This window comes from Oryzias latipes, chromosome 9 (assembly GCF_002234675.1).
Source record: "Oryzias latipes chromosome 9, ASM223467v1".
NCBI lineage: Eukaryota > Metazoa > Chordata > Actinopteri > Beloniformes > Adrianichthyidae > Oryzias > Oryzias latipes.
The window spans coordinates 29,239,623-29,252,810 of record NC_019867.2 but is presented as its reverse complement, the minus strand read 5'-3'; the positions used below and the strand labels follow the sequence as shown (position 1 = coordinate 29,252,810).

General features: G+C 43.3%; 1 protein-coding gene across 7 annotated transcripts in view; it reads right to left on the bottom strand.

The window, feature by feature from the left end:
* Positions 1-4,432, bottom strand: part of znf608 (zinc finger protein 608) — an 86,960-nt gene extending 82,528 nt beyond the window's left edge. For all 7 annotated transcript variants that reach the window (XR_002873900.1, XR_002290912.2, XR_002290911.2 and 4 more), the window contains exon 1: positions 3,478-4,432. Coding sequence is in view for 3 of the 7 variants with exons in the window: in XM_011479675.3 (XP_011477977.3) it covers positions 3,478-4,287 (810 nt within the window). In the remaining 4 variants the exon portion in view is untranslated. The remainder of the gene's footprint in view (positions 1-3,477) is intronic.
* Between the last annotated feature and the right edge of the window lie 8,756 nt (positions 4,433-13,188).

Sequence of the window (13,188 nt, the reverse complement as noted above, 5' to 3'; positions counted from 1 at the left end):
CACCGGATGGAGCTCATTGACCAACCGGATTGAGCCCCTTCACCTCATTGACCAACCAGATGGAGCCCTTCATCTCATTGACCAACCGGAAGGAGCCCTTCACCTCATTGACCAACCGGATTGAGCCCCTTCACCTCATTGACCAACCGGATTGAGCCCTTCACCTCATTGACCAACTGGATTGAGCCCCTTCACCTCATTGACCAACCGGAAGGAGCCCTTCACCTCATTGACCAACCAGATTGAGCCCTTCATCTCATTGACCAACCGGATGGAGCCCTTCACCTCATTGACCAACCGGAAGGAGCCCTTCACCTCATTGACCAACCGGAAGGAGCCCTTCACCTCATTGACCAACCGGATGGAGCCCTTCACCTCATTGACCAACCGGATTGAGCCCCTTCACCTCATTGACCAACCGGATGGAGCCCTTCATCTCATTGACCAACCGGAAGGAGCCCTTCACCTCATTGACCAACCGGATTGAGCCCCTTCACCTCATTGACCAACCGGATTGAGCCCCTTCACCTCATTGACCAACCGGATGGAGCCCTTCATCTCATTGACCAACCGGATGGAGCCCTTCACCTCATTAACCAACCGGATGGAGCCCTTCACCTCATTGACCAACCGGATTGAGCCCAAGAACAAAAGACAAATGTGTTTCCATTCAAGGATTCAAGATATGGAGCAGTCTAAAACAATCAATTAAAGAAATCAAATTACAAATCACCTTCGAAAAAGAACTGCTTCAAAAATAAAAAAGATGAACGTTGTTGCTTAATTCCAGGTACAACTTAGAAAATTAGAAATAAGACCAAAATTGTCAGGGTCTAGGATATTCTGGATTATTTAAACCAAATACTCTAATGTAAACCACAAACAAATTTACAGTGGTGGACAAAATTGTTGGTAGAAAGAAAGTCCACAATGCCCCCTGAAATGACTTGAAAAGTTCAAAAGTAACAATAAATTAAAATTTATTGAAAATTAAATAATCAAAATCAGCCATTACTTGTCCTTTAACTGACATCACAGCTGTTTTCAAACCCATAATCAGTCAGTCTGCCTATTTAAAGGGAGACAAATAGTCACGTTGCTGTTTGGTGAAAAGGTGTGAACCACACTGAACATGGACAACAGAAAGCCAAGGAGAGACTTGTCCCAGGACATTAGAAACAAAATTATAGACGTCCATCGCAAAGGTAAAGGCTATTAAACCATCTCTAAGCAGCTTGAAGTTCGTGTGACGACAGTGGCACATATTATTCAGCAGTTTAAGACCCACGGGACAGTAGCCAACCTCCCTGGACGTGGCCAGAAGAGGAAAATTGATGACAAATTGAGGAGACGAATAGTTGGAACTGTATCCATAGAGCCCAGAACAACCTCCAAAGACATTAAAGGTGAACTCCTAGATCAAGGTACATCAATGTCAGATCGCACCATTCATCATTGTTTGAGCCAGAGCGGACTTCATGGGAGACGACCAAGGAGAACACCACTGTTGAAAGGAAATCATAAAAAAGCCAGACTGGAATTTGCAAAAATGCATGTTGACAACGCGTCTAGGAAAATGACAGATGAGACCAAACTGGAGCATTTTGGTAAGGCACATCAGCTCTATGTTCATAGACTCAAAACTGAAGCATCCAACCAAAAGAACACTGTCCATACTGTGAAACATGGAGGAGGCTCAGTTCTGTTTTGGGGCTGCTCTGCTGCATCTGGCACAGGGTGTCTTGAAGTTGTGCAAGGTAAAATGAAATCTCCAGATTATCAAGGCATTCTGGATAAAAATGTGCTGCCTAGTGTCAGAAAGCTTGGTCTCAGTCGCAGGTCATGGGTCTTCCAACAGGACAATGATCCAAAAACACACAGCCAAAAAAAAACCAAGAATGGCTCAGAGAAAAGCCTTGGACTATTCTGAAGTGACCTTCTATGAGCCCAGATCTGAATCCCACTGAACACCTGTGGAAGGAGCTGAAACATGCCATTTGGAAAAGACACCCATCAAACCTGAGACAACTGGAGCAGTTTGCTCATGAGGAGTGGGCCAAAATACCTGTGGACAGGTGCAGAAGGCTCATTGACAAATACAGAAACCGTTTCATTGCAGTGATTGCCTCAAAAGGTTGTGCAACAAAATATTAAGTTATGGGTACCATCATTTTTGTCCAGCCCTATTTCATTAGTTTGTTTTAAAAAAATAATTCTGTTAATCAACAACTCAAAAGTAATGATTGGAGCCCAAATTGTCCGGAGCACCTGATTGGCTGAGGAGGTCCAACTCCAGGTTTAAATACTGCCACATCATCTGTTTGTTTGTTTTTTATCTGACATTTTCTTATCGCAAAAATGAACAGTTAACCAAGCTTTCTTCTTTCTGTTCCCTTTCATTTCCCCCTGAACTTGTGCAAGAAGTTGAAATAGAAAAAAAAAATTTTTTTCTATAGTCTCATTAGGTATTACTAACAGCAGCCATGTTTATAATTACAAGATCTCTTTAGGATCACAAATGGTGCAAAGGCACATTTTTCTTGCTTGGTTTTGTTGCCTGTTGCTCGAACCAGGTTGCAGGTTTTTGATTCTTGTTATTCTTGATCTGCTTAATTTTAAATTTTCTTTTTATATCTTTTATTGAAAATTATGTTGCTACCCTGATGGCGTCAAGTGCTAGAAATACAGTTTCATTCATTCATTCATTCATTCATTCATTCATTCATTCATTCATTCATTCATTCATCGATGATGCAAATGAGAAAAATCCCATAAAATATAAATTCAGAGTAGCTGCTGTAATGTGGAGAAAGTGAGTTACTTCTACACTTGGTGACAGCTTTATTCATCTGAAATCAGACATAAATACTAGAATGTGAAAAGAACAGCACTTTCTCTGCTTTAATCTCATGATTCGTGTTTTTATTTTGAAGTGCTTTGGAAATCAAAGCATCAGGTTTACTTTTCAGGATCAGAGACTCAAAATACGGATCCTCTGTCTGTTTTGGTTTGTGCTGTTGAACAGGAAAAACTCCGCTCAGGTGTGAAGTCAGTCAAAAGTTCACCTTTGCAGGCTAAAGGCAATGGAGCGCGTCCCATTCAAATGTTCGACCTTGAACTCGGAAATTCCGACTTCTAGGAAGAATTTAAAGGCAGCCTCCGCCTTCAGTGTTGACCTGCAGACGTCTGCGTGGCAATTCTGCACATTTTTACATTTAAATGTTAGACTAGCAGCAGGACAAAGCTGCATCATAAAGATTAAAGAACAAATAATAAGATCCTTCCTCCTCAATGATTCATGTTCTCTCCAAAATAAAGCTGAAGAAAAATGAAGAGTTTGCCGAGAACAATGACAGCAGCACAACAAAAGGAAATAAACATGTGGCACGCGCTCAGCCGCGTGCATCCATCCTTCTTTGTGGCCTCCATCTCCTGTCAGAATGTTGCCGCGCGCACGCGTGTGCGTGCTGGTCTTACCTTGTCGGCTCCTCGGTGTTTCTTGGCGGCCGGCGTGTCGTCCAGCTGCCGCCGCACAACAATAGCGCCGCTCTTAAGTCCACAGTCCTGCGTGGCCCCCCCGCAGCCGCCGCTGTCCCCCGGCGCCCCGCAGCGGCTCTGCGCGGGCCCGTCCCGGCACAGAGGATGCTCGAACTGGGCGGACGACGGGAGGAAGACGGAGGGAGGAGGAGACGGGCCATCGCCGGGCTTCTCCTTCCTGGTGCGGGCAGGAGGAGCGGCGGCGTCCCGCTCCCGGTCCCTCTCCCTGTCTCTCTCCCTCTTCCAGCCCCGGATCACGTTCTTCCCCTTCCTCTCCTCCTTGCCTTTGGCGCACGCGGCGGGAGCGGCCGCGGCCACCTCCGAGATGCCGTTGTTGCTGCTGCCGCCATCCGCATCCCTGCTGACCGCTGAGATCATCTCCAGACCTTCTGCGCCGCCGCGTCCTTGAGCTCCCGGACGCGGCTCAGCGAGCCCGGAGCGCGCCGACGCAGCCGCGGAACCGCCCGCCGCCTCCGCCTCTTCTCCTTCCTCCTGGCCGGTTCGGCGTGTAAGCGCGGCTTTCCTCGACTCCGACCCGCCGCCGCCGTTCGGTCCCCGGGTCTGGAGCAAAGGCAAGGCCGCGTCTGATGAGCGAGCGGCGGTGGAGGAGGAAGAGGAGGAGGAGGAGGAGGAGGAGGAGGAGGAGGTGGTGGGGATGGAGATTGAGGAAGAGGAGGTGTGGTTGGGTGACAGCTCCCTGCAGTCCGTCAGCGGGCCTCCGCTCTCCTCCGCTCTCAGGAAACGGTTCATCTCACCTCCCCTCGTTTCCTTTGTTGATCTCCGGGATAATCAGCATTCAGGTCATCGTGAGCCCCGCAGCCGCAGTGAGGCAGCCCGCACCGGGTCTGCGGGATCCGGCGGGCCTGCGCGTCCCCAGCAGATGCGTGGAGGAGCTTCAACTGCAGCTTCTGCAGAACAAACAAAAGCGCAGCAGAAACACAAACAGGAACAAACTGACAAAAACATTTATGTTTACATCTGACTGTTAAATCTTTATGGTTGTTATAAAACGTGATCTTTAGTTTTAAGTTTTGTTTTTCTCCCAATTTGTTCCAGGTTTCTCAACTCTTGTTTAAAGCACTCCACCGTCACAAGGCGGCGCTGCTGAGTCTGTTTTGTTGTTAATCTTTCTCCTGAGGAGAGGAGACTTTATTAAACGCTGAGATAAAAAAAAACGCTCCTCATCCTTTCTGAGGATACTGTCATGCACTGAGCGGCCGCAGGGGGCGCTGTGCGGCCCGCAGCGGCTCCTTCCAGACAAAGAAAAGCTGTTTTTGTTGAGTCTCAGGGTTTCTCATAATCATTCTTGGAAATCATTTAGACCTAGTTTTTTTTGTCACAAATTCTTGCTGTGTGGACTTTTATAATGAATTGACCAAGTAAAAATGCATGAATGATTAAAAAAAACATTTATCAACAAATTAAGTTTGGTTTTAAGAAAACACAATAGAACAAAAATGTTAGGTCCTTAAAGAAAAAAAAACTGGAAAATCAGAATTCACTTAAAAAAGGCTGAAACGAATCAAGAAGAGGAATAAATGTACAAATATAAAAAATCCTGTTGAACAAAATAGTGACGAATAAATAAAATATTAATTTAAAAATGAATAAAATTTACCAACAAAATAAATACATTGAAAAAAAATTTTAAAGACACACTGCAGAACATGAAATGCTTAAAATGAATTGATAGGAGTACAGCAAATATTTTTTATGCAGTAATTAACCAATTTGTTCAATTTGTTCAAATACAACACCAGTGGTCTTTTAGTCATCATGATGCAGTTTTTAGCTTAAAACCGTAGTTTTCTAGGATATCGGTTCGGCAGAGCGGCAGGAGTTCATTAGAAATTCCCTCTGAGATGTGGGTGGGACTATTGGGGCAGGGTAAGCCTGTCCTCATTTCCCATCATCCCTTTGTTCACATACCCTCGAGCTAGCTTACACTTACAGCTCCTCCCAACCCCAACCTAACATTACTGGTGCAACAAAACTATTCTAGGTAACCAGCCACACTGATCCTAACTCGGATAAAGAAAACAAAGACATACATGGAACGATCTGTCTGGAAATGGAAGCATCAGAATGGAGCGGAGCAGGAAGCACATGGCCAGCTGGCTGTTGCACCTACGTCACTGCTATCTGACACAAACATTTTTTGTCTTCTCCTAATTCACAACCACTTGAAGTGGATGTTAAAATACAAAAAAAGCAACAATAAATGTTCTCTCTTCCTGGCTCCACAGACAAAAAAAAAAGAATCTGCATTTCTCTAGAGTGAATTGATTAAAGCAAAAACGACATAAATGAGGATCAGACTAATTCTGAGACAAACGTGACTGCATCCCTGTACGGTTCAGTGACAGAACCTCAATGAACCTGCAGCACAGAGAGAGAAGAAAAAATGCTTTGACCGACTCTGGACTCATTCTTGATATGATATGAGGACTTTTCTTTTTTAGGACATATAAAGAAAAAAAGGAAAAGAAAAAAAGGAAAAAAACATCCAAAAGGGAGTCAAAAGAATTACAAGCCTTGTAAATTCTCCCCCCATACCCTTGACCAAATATATTACTAACCCCCCAACCCCACCCTACTATATATTATAGCCCTGTTCCCTCTCTAATGAGTACACATTCAGATATCCATATACACATGTAATTACACATACAGATAAATGTACACATTGAAACAATCATGCACTGAAACTCATTTGGTTAAGACTTTTCCCCAACACAATCAAGAGCCCCCCCCCCCCCCAAACAATTCAAATTCATATTCATAAATGTTTTACAGATGATTACTTGTGTTTTGTAAATATACATATCATTTCTGTTCTACAGCCTTACTCCACACGTGGACACAAAACCGTTTTTTGGTTGTGCGTGCCTTGTATACAATACATTTACATTTTTCCTTGAAATTATAGTTTTCCTTTCAAATCCTTTCTGAGCAAAGAAGCCTTTCAGAAAAACATACTGTATTGTTATTCCATCCATCTACTAAACCCACTCAATCCCTTTTGGGGTTCCCGGGTTGCTGGGGCCTATCCCAGCTGCTGTTGGGTGAAGGCGGGGTAAGTTCTCCAGTCTGCCACTATTTTTACCCCCTAAAGATGAATAAATACATTTTCTGGATTTTTTGGTAATAATTTGTTTCTGCTTTGAAGATCCTTTGAACTGGATATTATTTTACCAAATCATAAAGTTTGAGTTCTTTTGACTATAAATAAGTTGTTTGTGCTGTCACAGTAACTTACTTAGTGAATTAATCATTTTGTTCCTCTAGTCAATCAAGTTCTAAACAAACAGCAGATTTGTATCCAAATAATTAGCGTCTTGAAGACTGGATAAAGCTGTTAATCTGTTAAAATACTTTATTCTCACAGAAAAGACTAACCAGCCCTGATGAATAGACACAACGCTTCAGTAAACAGATCACATGGTTAATGACTAATTGGATCCTTGCTTTCAGTTTTTTTAAAAAATATTTGAACCATTTAAAATGCTAACCAATGTAGTTAAAAAAACTAAATACTGAGTCATGAAAACCTGATGTAGTTGGACCTGTGGCAGGCAAAGTCTTAAACAAGTCTTTGTCTTCTTCCTTTGCAAACCGTTCATCTGAAGATCCACCATCTATCTGTCCTTTTTGAGAACCCGAGGAGAACCTGGTGAGCACAGCCCTCCAGACACCGATTAGAATGCGGCATCATGGGAAAACTGGGTTTGGGCCATGAGTCTTTCAAGCGCCTATCACTCAGTCAATACACGTATTTATTTTTTTGGTTATTGTGGAACCAGACGTTGAAGGCCACTGCCTGGTACACCAGGGGGCCCCCTTTACCACTAAGTTCAGTAACTGCAGGTTTTAAGGGCAATTCAACGCAGCAACAAGAAGCCACTAGGGTGAACGGTGAACTCTTGCCTCATAGCAGGAAGGTTCAAATCCCAGCTGGGTTCTTTCTGTGAAGAGCTTCCATGTTCTCATCTCCAGGAACTTCCACAACTTCCCTTCCACGGTCATAGATCCATTCATGTCTCTAAATCGTCCTTAGGTGTGTGGTTCTGCAAAGGACTGGTGACCTGTTCACTGCTTGCATCAAGCAGTACCTGGGATAGGCTCCAGCAGCCCTGCAACCCCAAAAGGGATTCAGCAGGCTGAGAAAACAGATGGATGTCATGATTCAACTTAAAGACTTAAGTTGGGTGAATGACAACCTTCATGGACATATTTAGGGGAGAAACCTTAATGTGCTTAGGGGAATTTCAGATGTTTTTTGTTTATAATCTTCCCGTCTTTGTTGTTTTTTTACTTCCTGAGAAATGAACCACTCGATGAATGACTCTAAAATGGGCGACAGATTGAAGATGTTTTTTTCTGGAATGTGGCAGTGTGCAGCCTCCTGGCCTGACCTCTGACCTTATAAGGCATTCCTGTTTCTAATGGAGAAGTGTACTAATGGAACTTTTGATGTTTTCTCAAACAAACATGTTTTAAAAGTTTCTCCCCTGTCTGTATTCCTGCAGCGAAAGTGATGACGAGGTCAACATCTGAGCAAAGGTTACAGATTTGGGGCAGCAGGTCAGAGTTATGATTCTTGCTTGTTGAATCAGAGCCTAAACCCAGAAAAGAAATAAAGAGGTTCCTGGTTTGAGGTGTTTCCATGGTAGCTGACCTGATGGTGACTCTGATTGATCATCGTTTTTGTTGCACCGCTAATGTCAGGTTGAGGTTGTGAGGGGCTGTAAGCTAGTGGGAGAGCGTGTAAACACAGAGCCCTCAGTTACGGGAAGTTGTGGTGGGTTGCTCTGAGCCAACGATCTCGCCCGCAACTCAGAGGTGAATTGCAGGGGAAGCCTTTCCATTTTTATGTTTTGGCCTGAATAACAGAGTTTGCGATCATCCGGTTTGTGTTTGCGTTTCAAAGGGCATCTGCTCTGTTTGCATTCAGCATGCAGCAACCTCGTGCTGTGGTTGTGTTTCTCCAAACAACGTCACACATGCAGCCTCAAGGCAAACGCACAACACAAACACACGGAGGTCTTCATTGATTCTTGTTGAATTGGTATATTAGTTTCAACATCTATTCTTTTTGTGGGTTAGTTGTTCACTGCGATGCAGATGAAGTTTAGAGTTTGACAAACATGCGGCTTTGAAGTCCCTCTTCAGTTCAACACAGAGGTCTGCATAGTGTAGCATCGTTCTTACTAGAGCTGCACAGTGGTACAGTTTTTGGCGCTCTCTTCACTCACAGTCACAGGGCCCTGGTTCAATTCCCAGTTGAAACCTGGAGTTTGAATATTGCTGTGGGTTTTCTCCAGGCACTTCAGCTTCCTCCCACACTCCAAAAACATGCTTCATAGATCGATGGGTCACTCTAAAGTGTGCCTGTGTGAGTGATTGCACAAACTAGTGACCATGCTGTATGAATCCTGCCTTTGCCAAACAGTAGCCAGGAGTTGCTCCAGCAACCGACTGACTCCGAAAGGGATATAGCAGGTTAAGAGGATGGATGGCTAGTTCTTTGTAAATGTGCAGCCATTTTTGAGTCGCTGCAGAGGAATTCATTTTTCGTCGCTCCTGGTTTGTGGAGGAGATCAGACTCCAACGCTGTGCACTTAGTCATTCACGTGTCACCATTTGAGCAAGGACACCAGGATAACACACTTTGACTTATGTCAACATAACTTTTCAACGTCATTTGATTCACGCCTCTAAAGAAACTCCCTGAACTACAACTCTGCTGTTTACCAACACGTTACAGCGCTTAATTTTCCTGATGCAGACATAAGGTGGCGTCTTCCAGCTGGGTTGTCTGCGATGACCGATTACTTTGATTTTTAAGAGTGTAAACAAAACCGAAAGAGCAGAGGTTGATGAACCAGAATTATGCTTTCGTGACTTTTTGAGTGCTGTGGAGTGTGTTTTTGCCGACATACTAGAAACAAATCCTTTTTGACCAAAGAAGCCTTTCAGAAATACAAATTATTATTCCATCCATCTACTAAACCCACTCAATCCTTTTTGGGGTGACAGGGTTGCTGGAGCCTATCCCAGCTGCTGTTGGGTGAAGGTGGGGTACACTCTGGACAGTTCTCCAGCCTGCCACCTTTGTTACCCCCTAAAGATGAATTTGACTGACGTAAAGCAAATCTGAAAAAACAGTCTGAAAAAGCAAAATGTGCTGATGCAAAAACACATTATGTGTGTAAATCTTTCTTTACCAGTCTGGATTTCAAAGGGCATCGCGTAGTATCTGTGTTCAGTCAGTAAAGGGGCTAAAGTCAGTAAGTAAGTAAATAAACAGAGGCTCAAATCTGTCAGCCTGGAACATTTTGTCTGGGCTTCCCTTCTGCAGGTCAGCACAATGTTTGTTATTGTTGATTTGAGTATAAATGTGTCAAACTCTTATGTTTTTTATGAGGAAATCTTTAGAAAGGACTCAATAGGTCAAGGAATTTCTTTGATTATATGCATTTGTGTCTGAATGTTACCCATTCAAATTGACAAACCTGTTCACTCAAAACGTCTTCAATTAAACAACAAATGTAAAATAAATCAGTTTTAGAGTTTATTGGTGAAGTCGAATAAAATACCTTTTTATCCAATTTTGAAACTGAAAAAAGGAAAAAATGCTAATATTTATGTTAAAAACAGACAACACATATACTGTCCAAATGTGGCTTTCTAAAAGGCAAATGCTTTAATTAATTCACAGGTGTTTTTAAATGTAAACTTTACAAGTTTGGCAAATACAAATGTTTTTGGTCAAAATTGGCAAAATTTAGTTTAAGAAAAAACTGTTTTTGTTTTTCCTGAATAACTGCAGACATATATTTTTTGAACCAATACTCACCAACGTCACCATCAGATGTTGAATAAAGAAATTGAGACCTTGAAATGGCGCAGCTTTGCAGACTGGAAATCACTCCACCCAAGTTTATAATTCTTCACCGATCGACAGGACAAGGTAAAGTAGGAGTTGTGTAGAGGACAAATAAAAGCTCAAATAAAATCACAATTGACTGGTATGATAACTCTCCTTCCACAAACACAAAGACGTACACAGACACACACAGTGGTCTCAAAAAGAAAATGAAGAAATACACACAAAGTTTTTTAACCACACTGTTCACTTTTTCTGGGAATTCCCGCTTTTTCCCACTGCCTCCAAGAACTAAGCGTGAACATTTGTGGTTGTGTGGCCCTGCAAAAGACTGGCGACTTGTCCAGGAGGTACCCCGCCTTCATCCAACAGTAGCTCCGATAGGCTCCAGCAACCCTGTGACCCAAAATGACCCAAGCTGTCAGAATGAGGTGAGCAGGTGAGGAGCCAGTTGGAGGGAATAAACCCAAAGAAAGATGCAGTAAACTCCCAAGAATTCATTCACAAAACACATACTAAAGAGGACATGGAAGCACATAACTTGGATTTCAACAAGATAAGATGACACTGAAACCTCAGGGAGAGCTCCTTAAATGCATTGTGGCTATTTAGCAAAGGGGAAGCATGCTTTGACTGCTCCACAGTATCCACAGGTGAATGGGCGGAGTCACAGTCCCTGCGCAGAAACCCAAGAAAAGACAAATGTTAGTACTAAAGAAAAATAATCAAGAAAATCCCAACAAAAATCAGATGTTAAAAATCGCTGTATGGATGGCCGTGTTATAGTCCATGCATAATCTCATTCTTTTGTATGATAGTTCATTGATAACGGCTCCCCTCTGAAACCAGTTCCTAGTGGTCATTTGAGGAACTGCAGCATTTGGTCCTCCTGGGTTGGTTGTACATTTGGTAGCAGAATGTGGGGCTTAAGTAGAACATTAGACTTTCTGTCAAGTCATGGGAGCTCTTACAACAACACATTTGACAAGTTAATGTGAGAAATCATTAAGTTAAATTTGTAATTTTTAGTTTAATAACAAAATATCTTAAACAGACGCCATGATTATATGTAACCCAGTCCTTTTTTGTAGCTCTTTTCTGTGTTAAGGGTTAAACTGATTAGCTGCTGTTGTGTGGCAGATGGGTAAAAATGGAGAAAACGTTGCTGTCACTTATTCATTATCCATGTGACATTCCATTTCAGTGCAAAGATAAAGCTCTGAGAGTTAAGATTGCCTTTTTTTAAGAATTGACAGCCAGTTTGCTATCACATGCCTAAATTCCAGAGGTGACAGACCAGCACTTTGGCTTTATAGGCTAAACAGTCTTCACACCGCCCTCGGCAAACTGCGTTCAAGTGACCACTTCCAATGAAAAGACTATGTAAACGCACATTTTGAGATTCCACTTTCTAAAGTCTTGATATCACATGAAGCTTTGCAAGTTTTTATGACCATTTTTGTGCTCTACGTATGAAATGCTTGCCCATTGAATGTTGTCCACCAAACAAGGTCAAACTTTTTTTTTGTTTAATTTGTTTTAACTTGTCCTGTACAACAGCTGAGCAGACTTATGAGAGCTGAAATCCTCTTGTGTTGGACATATTTTACTGTTACAATAGAGGTTATGAAACATTTGACACACTAGGTGTATATTTAAATAAACCCCTTTTGTAATTTAGGCTAAACTTTATTGAACTTACTTATATCTGTAACAGTCTTTTGTAGGACCGGACGGAAAAGAAAAGAAGGGAAGAAGAGAGGAGGGGTAGGAGGGTAAATAAAGAGGAGGGGGGGGTAGAACTGTAAGGCAGCATAAGGCAATAAGTTGCTGGATGTTTAAAATCATTACAGTCAGGTTTAAAAGTAATCTAAATTCAAAAGGGGGCCGAGCCTGTCCACACACACACACCCAAATACCACAAACATACCTGTGGGCTCAAAAAATGCCCACATACAACACATGTCAACATGTACACCATACAGCTAATATTCACACACGTATACTTATGAATTCGGACCGACCCATGTGAAATATTTTATTCAATCACTCAAAATATTTGTTAAGAGGTGAGATAGCACCTGTGCTCGAGTGGATCTTTATGTTCTTCTAAAGTGGATGATGGAATGAATAAAGAAGGAAGGAGAGTGCCCAGTCATCCCCACACCCCCAGCCCCAAACAAGCAACCCACCGCCACCCAGCAGTTCTGGGCATCCCCCCACCTTGAACCCGGGCACGGGCCAGGGCCCCCAAGGGAGACCCTACGCTCAAGACAACCGCCCACCTAGCCCACGGTTAGTCCAGGTGAGAACAAGGCAGGGGCCAGCCACCATTGCCCAGGAGGATGACACCCCAGAGCGGTGGGGTCCACAAGAAGTGTTGTTACCATTTTTTGGAGAAGGCCAGCACTCGAGAACAAGGACCAGAACCCACACCACAGGGATACAGACACCCCCCGGTTCAGATGTGATGTGATCCTTGGCTCTTGGTCTTGCCAGAGAGCACAGGGATCCCTCTCCCCGCGTGGAGAGAGGGCCGCCGGGCCCACGAAGCCAGCACCTAAAGAACACGACCCCTGTCGCCAAAGGCCTGGTAACCCCTACCAGGGATGGGGTAGGGGACAGATGGTTCGATGTCCCACCGTCCTTGTATAATGTATGTGTGTGTGTTTGTAAGCATGAGTGTGTGCGTGCGTGGATGTGTGTTGGAAAGTATATTTTTGGGGGGTAAAGGGTGTGTGTATTAAGGGGGTGCAGTTAAA